We start from the raw sequence: 7,097 nt of genomic DNA, 5'->3' as shown, positions 1-7,097 counted from the left end.
CTTGGTCAGAACCAACGGGGCGGTTGTGTTTTGAAGAGTTGTGGTATTCAGCCCTGCTTCCCGCTTCCTGCATGGACCATGCTGCCTGCATTATCTTCATGCTATTGAGACGCATGTCTGCTTTGAACGACGGCTACCCTTTTTCAGCTCAAAGCACCTGTCTTCCGGAGTCGCAACACCCCTTCTCTTCTTTCATCCTCACCGTGGACAAAGCAAGACAGCAACGTTCGTGCGATCCCTTAAGCTTATATCTACTCCTAGGCCGTCTACAGGTTTCCCACTTAACAAAATTTACTCAAACCGCAAGACAGCTTCAGCCATGCTCGTATCTCGTCAGGCCCTCAGCGAGATTTCCGATCCCGGAAGGTCGGAAGCAAGGCCTCGCAACGGCAATAAACCTCAGAAAGCCTCGCAAGCAGCCGGTATCGCCTGCCTTTCGCCCTTGGAAATACAAAGAGCCGTGAGAGAATGGAGCAAAGAGTGTTCAACTGTCTTGGATCTCTCCGGATTTGCCAGACAGGTGCCATTTGAAGGCACCGTCCAGAAAGAGGGCCTCGTCGTCGACTTCGAGGTCGATGCCACGTTTCTTCGGTCTTCAGAAGCGGAGCGCAACGCTGATCTCCTTGAGATTGCTTTTGCAAAGCTTCTATCCGTTTACACAGGAGACTCCACCGTCTGCTTTGCCTCCCTCTCTCGTACTCCAGCACCGAATCAGGACGAGCTGTACGTTCGCCACTGCAAGGCCGACCACGCACTCAACCAAGTTCCTTCCAAAAGCGCTCAAATTCCTCTAGAGTCTCTGAGGACACTCTTGACCGGCCAGCAGCTTTGGGGGGCTTCACTGTCGACCGACTTTGCTGGCGAGAACACATCGCCTCTGCAACCCGCTAGTCTGCCCATTGCCAGCACCTCCTTGCACGTTCATGTTGCACAAAATGCAGAGGGACGCCTTGGAATCGACGTCCTGTACGCGCCTGATACAATCCTTGCCAAGGATGCTCACCAAATTGGCCGGCGCTTTGCTTTCTTACTTAAGCAGCTTCACGAGCGAACGCCTATTAGCCAGCTATCGACAACGATGCCAGGCGAGAAGGTTCTTGCACTGAAGACGTTTAGCAGCAGTGTTCAGCTGCGAGAAAGTTGCCAGTCTTCGCCTCTTTCCCAAACTCTGATTCACACGCTCATCTCGCGTGTTTCTCAGAGACACAGCCGCGCAGTAGCCATTCATGTCCCGCAAGACACTTTAGAGGTCACCTACGAGCAGCTTGGCACTTCGAGTGACCGTCTCGCTTGTCAGCTGCGAAGACTCAATGTTGACAGCGAGATCCATGTGGCATTGATGCTGGACAAGAGCGAGCTGCTTCCCGTTTCCATTCTCGCCACACTCAAGGCTGGAGGATGTGTAACACCTTTGGTCGACCAGCTCACAGACGATAGAATCCTTCATATTCTCAAAGAAACGCAGCCTGCCGTCTGGATTGTCGATGCACTGCATCGACAGCGTGCAGAAAAGCTTCTCAGCTCAATGGCAAATGAGGCGAAGCCCCATCTCTTGTGCATCAGTCGCAAGCTGCACAGCTCTCAAGAGCCATTGAGGGAGCTTCTCGCCCTCCAAGGTTGGAAAATTCCACCTGATAGCAAAGCATATACAATCTACACCTCGGGCAGTACAGGCCTTCCAAAAGCGGTCATCCTCACCCATCGAAACCTTGCTGCGTTTGCCTCGGCTAAAGTAGACGGCTGGAAGTTGAGTGAAGGCTCGAGGCTCCTTCAATTCAGTGCACCTGTGTGGGACGTCTCGGTTGGCGATCTCATTTATGCACTAACCTCGGGCGCAACGCTAGTGATGCAAGATCGTTTTGCGGCAGTCACAGACGTAGACGCCACCATCAGGTCCTTGCGCATTACGCATGCGATCTTGACGCCCACGGTGGCAGACTTCATCCGTGAGAGCCATGCAAGCCTTGAAGCTCTCATTCTCACAGGAGAGCCTATCCCTATCACTCAGCGCAACAGGCTACTCGACCTGGTCCCAACGCTGCTTAACGGCGGCGCACCCTCAGAGGTCACCATTCTGGCTCTGATGACCCGATTGACGAAATCAGAGGCACACCTACGCTGGACACCTTTCGGGCGTCCGATTGGCACGGTGCGAAGTGTAATTCTGGATGTCACTGGTCAAATCGCTCCCATCGGGGCAGTTGGCGAACTCTGTTTGGCTGGAGACCAGGTGTCGCGCGGCTACCTGAATCAGCCAGACAAGACAAAGGCTGCCTTTGTCCAGCTTGATCTTGCCTCTTCGATACCTGAGCTGAATATACATGGTCGATTCTACAGGACAGGTGACTTGGCTCGACTTCATGCTGATGGACGGTTCGAGCTCTTTGGACGTATGGACGGTCAGCTTAAATATCGAGGTGTGCGTCTTGAAGCGCAGGAGATCGAAGGTACACTCGAGCAAGCTGATGACATGGTCGACCGTGCCTTTGTCTGCACAAAGAACATCAAGAACTCCTCACGCCTCGTTGCCGTTCTACAACCCAGCCAGGACGGACGTCAGGAGAGCGCACTTCCGGTCCAGATAGATGCGCAAAAGCTGATCACAAGCGTCTCGGCAAAGCTAGGCAACGCTGCAACTCCGAACGCCGTCATCTTTGCTTCGTCTGCACTCCCACTCACCGTTTCCGGAAAGCTCGATCGTAAAGCTCTCCAGGTCCTGGTAGATCAAATGATACTCTCTGATAAAGTCCAGCTCATCCATGCATCGAGGCATCCTAAGCAGCACAATCAACATCAAGGAGAAACTACTGCTGTCAGCGTAGCGCCGGAGGGTCGAGCTCAGCTTGCCGTAGCAGAAGCTTTCGGAAAGGCCCTCGAACTTGATGCACAGAGGATCAATGTTCACGAGTCTCTGCAAGATCTCGGCGGTGATTCATTGACTGCCGTCCGAATCCTGACTGATCTACGTAAGAAGGGTGCCAGGATTGAAGTTCGACACTTACTCGAAGGCAGGGGTTCCATCTACGAAGTTGCTGCTCGTGTTTCGTTCGGCGACATTACAGACACCTCCTCTTGTGAAGGCGTTCTCCAGCCGGAGGTGGATGTCAAACAAGCAGACCTTAGCGAGAAGGACCGAGACTGGGTACTGTGGAGGTATTCTATCCATCCAGATTGGATCGAAGACATGTTCTACTCAACTCCATACCAGAGCACTTCTGCCGGCATGGGCTTTGCATTCAAGTCGCCTCGGCCACAAAGCATTGAATGGAACCAGGCTGTGTGGGAATGCAATGGCCCAGCCATTCAGGCAGACGATCTACGAGCGGCTTGGATGGCCACAGTGGAACAATATCCCAACTTCCGATCTGCCATTGCCTACAATGCTAGATTCGAAGGAGTGATGTGCGTATACAAGACCAGTCACTGCCCTTTGAATCTGACCACTTACTACCCGAGGGCCGATGTGGAGCATGATCGAGACTTTCACACATACATGGATCAAGATCGACAGCAAGGTCATCAGGAGTTTGGCAAAGTTCCTTTCCGACTCGCACTCATCCAAGCCACAAAGGAACGGACCCAAAAGCTGGTTATCGCGTTCCCTCATTCGCTAGCCTGTGGTTGGTCAATGCGACTTACGCTACAATCACTGCTATGCCGTTTGAATGGCCGAGCACCGGATCGCACAACTCCAACGAGCTTCAAGAAATACATTGCATTCACCCGAAGTCGCAACCTCGACGAACTCGACTCATGGTGGGCAGAGGAGCTCAAGGGGATTGAGCATTCCTGCTGGCCTATCGACTACAGAACGCAAGCGCAAGTCTATCCCGTCGTAAATCGTCAATTTGATGCCCATCTCAACATCAAAACCAAGGAATTAGCCAGAACACTCGGATCGAGTCTGTTCACTATTACTATGGCCGCCTTCGTTCTTGCTCTTGGGCGACGCAGTAGACCGGATGACATCAGCTCCAAGAGTTGTTCCCGATTTCAGGTTGCCACGTCATACAGTAAGTGAGCCGTCCACCTTGAACACTTGCCCAATTGCCATTCGCTGACAAGTATTACATATACTACTTTACGCCAACATAGTCACTTCGAGCCGATTTTTTGATGGACTGGAAGATCTGGAAGCCATTCGAGGTCCCACTCTGGACGTGCTTCTAGCCTTATTCGACGTTGACCTTGACGAAGGGGTAAGCAAGCTTCTGGATGAATGCTCGAAGACGATCAATCGACCTAAAGGAAAAGAGCACTATCCACTTGCAAGGTTGAGCAAGAAAATGGATGCTATCAAGGTCAGAGGTGCTCTGCAGGCCAATATGGTCTTTCAGAATCTTCCGAGCCTGACATCGCAAGAGGGTCAAGTCTCGATGAAGCTGGGCCGCGAGCATATGCCAACGATCTCATGCATCTTCTTCCAGGTGACACCGTCCGACGATCGTCTGCTGTTCCGAACCGCCTTCGACGATCGCTTCGTCAGTTCAACAGAAGCGACAGCATTTGTCGACGATATGCGATGCATGATCCAATTGATGGCAGACATGCGGCACGCTACAGTACGGGAACTATTAGCTGACATCCCTTCCCGCAGCACGGCGATCATTACGCTCCCTCGGCCGCAGCCTTTGGAGCATTTCGACCTGGACCCAGTCCCTGGTTCATTCTGGCTTCGACGGTTTGTGCGGAATGTATGGCTTCTTCTATGGTACCACTTGGTGCTGTGGCCAATCCGCAGCAGACGACTTTAAGCTTCGGCTCCGCAGATAGATCGCAGCAGCGCTAGGGAGTACCATACAGTACAGTACAATACTACAATAATATGACGTTTCGCGCTTTTCGAAAGTGAGCCTGAAAAGAAGCTGAGGAATGAGCGAAATGAAAAGCATCTCATGGCTCCTCAGAGACACTAGATGGAGTCAGTCTTTGAGTACAGCGTGACGTAGAGTGAATGCGCGGAATCAGATTTCATGGCTGGTATCTAGAAAAGAACATGAACAAGGGTCATTAATGGCTCGTGAGTTTATGCAGGAGAAGAACTGAGGAGATGTCTGTGTAGGCCGAAATCTCGTGGAAGGAATCTGAAGCTTCATCGAGAGTTGATTGCGTTGTAATCCAAGAGACGATCGTAATTAAAGATCAAGAGGAGGAAGAGGTTTAGGCAATCAGGGAGAACCTGGAGATAGTAAGTGAAATCCGGGCTCTGGTTGATTTCGGCATCTAGAGGCTGGAAGACACGGAGGATGTTGAAGACGAGTGTGATGCAGTAGAGCGGGAGGATATTCAGGGAGAAGAGGAGGAAAGCAGGCCTTGTCGCCTTGGGGGAATTGTACTTGAAGTAGATGAAAAGAAGTACGAGCAGGATCAGGGCACCAGTGACGATCTGAATCAGGCCACCAGCTTTTCTCAAAGCAAGACCTTGATCGTAGTTGAGCCAGTAGTAGTCGAACTGACGGAGAGCGCCAACAATGTTAAGAGCGGCAACGGCGACGACAAAGATGCGGAATGCCATCATGGCTCGATCTTCCCATCGCCGAATGCTAAACTCTCGCTCATCCAGATCTTGAGGATTGATTGAGCCGAGATCTGATTCGATGTGTCTGGTTTTTGAGAAGGTGCAAGCGTAGGAGCGATCGCCGAGGAGCTGTGCAGCTCTAGATGCCCTTCTAAAAGCGACAAGCACTGAACCGAGGAAAATGAGGAAGAACGTGGTGCCGGCTGCAATGATCGAGTAGGAAGCGGTAAGGAGGGTGACCCAATCCTTTGCTTGTTTGAACGACGAATCTTGCTGCACCGGATGATCATCGACCCAGGCGCGCATCAAGAAGCCGGCGCATCGAAAGCCCGCGAAAAAGAGCAAGCTGACCCATGGAAGCCGGAGTGTTGATTTTCGGCGGAAAGCCTGAAAGGTGTTGTATGCAATGGCGGTGTAGAAGGAGCAAAAGAGGCCGCCAATGACCCAATCCACGACGGCCTTTCCCGTGGGGGGGAGAGCGTAATTGATGTTGCACTCCGAGACAGGAGCGTTGGCAGCGCAGCTCATATCGCTATCTTTACGATCCTTTTCTCGATTTCTCCAACTGGATGCTGGAAGAGATGGAGCGAGACTAAGACAAAGTGGTAACGCGAAAGGGATGAGCTGAACATCAGACGGAGCTTGACCAGCTTCTAGCTTATATGGACCAGAGACACATGCGGCATTGATGCAATGGTTGCTACTGTTGCCTTGCGGTGAGGCAAGGTGCCAGTTGTTGTAGAGAGAGGCAGCGCAGATGAAAGCGGAAGCTTAACCGGCGGATCAGTCGGTACGGCGCCTTGTTCGGCACCTTGATCGGGAGAAAAGGGCCAAAGCGCATCGTTGATCGATCTGTGCTCCAGGTTTGCCTCTACATTGCCACTTGCTTCCATGCACAGAAGACTGCTGTACAGTAAGGCCGATCACGTTCCCATCCTTCTCAGAGAAAAGTCGTAGTGTCGCTGGCACAGTCGGAGTTGATTGGTTGCCGCAACCCGAACTTAGCTAAGCCTGTCTCATACTTGCATCCTGTGCATACCATAGCCTACAGCAGAGGGTACAGCATTGGGCAAGGCTGGACGAACTCGGCTACAATATGCAGAAGTCGCTTGTGCACATATACCTTTTTCCCGCAAGTCGGAGCTGATATGTGAGAAATGCCGATACGACGAGGTGTTTTGCCGCCCGTTTCATGATCGCCGATGATCTGCACTGATGGAAAGCAACAGCAGTCTGATTCTGCGGAGCACGTCTGGCCGCAACAGGACCGTTGGCCGGCTCTAACGGCCTCACATGATCCTGAGCCGTTTCTTCTCTTCCCGCTTCCGCAACTTCTGCATCCGAGTTTGCCCTAGCACCATTCGTCACTTTGGGCAGCATCGCTTGCCCACATCCATCCTTTCCCCGGATCCGAGAGGGGAAGCCACCAAATGGATGCAGTCTCGAACGCATGCACGCCTGTGGTGGTCATCCAAGCATTTCCCTCTTTGCCCTGGACCCCGCAATTCCGGACCACTTTGCGAAGTGTTCGTCCGCAACTGAGGCAACACAGTCCCCCACAGCGAACCCTCAAGCTATC

At 52.3% G+C, this 7,097-nt stretch overlaps 2 protein-coding genes across 2 annotated transcripts; one reads left to right on the top strand and one right to left on the bottom strand.

The window, feature by feature from the left end:
- Positions 1-319: 319 nt before the first annotated feature.
- Positions 320-4,754, top strand: UHO2_05285 (uncharacterized protein; the record flags this gene model as incomplete). The annotated part of the gene is made up of 2 exons (XM_041560101.1): positions 320-4,013; positions 4,096-4,754. The coding sequence occupies 2 exons, from the start codon at positions 320-322 to the stop codon at positions 4,752-4,754; spliced, it is 4,353 nt and encodes a 1,450-aa protein (XP_041416035.1).
- A 338-nt stretch (positions 4,755-5,092) lies between these two features.
- Positions 5,093-6,046, bottom strand: UHO2_05284 (uncharacterized protein; the record flags this gene model as incomplete). Its single annotated transcript, XM_041560100.1, has 1 exon — positions 5,093-6,046. The coding sequence occupies one exon, from the start codon at positions 6,044-6,046 to the stop codon at positions 5,093-5,095; it is 954 nt and encodes a 317-aa protein (XP_041416034.1).
- Between the last annotated feature and the right edge of the window lie 1,051 nt (positions 6,047-7,097).

Source organism: Ustilago hordei (genome assembly GCF_900519145.1).
Source record: "Ustilago hordei strain Uho2 genome assembly, contig: UHO2_contig_13, whole genome shotgun sequence".
NCBI classification, from domain to species: Eukaryota; Fungi; Basidiomycota; class Ustilaginomycetes; order Ustilaginales; family Ustilaginaceae; genus Ustilago; species Ustilago hordei.
This window is presented reverse-complemented; position numbering and strand designations above follow the sequence as displayed.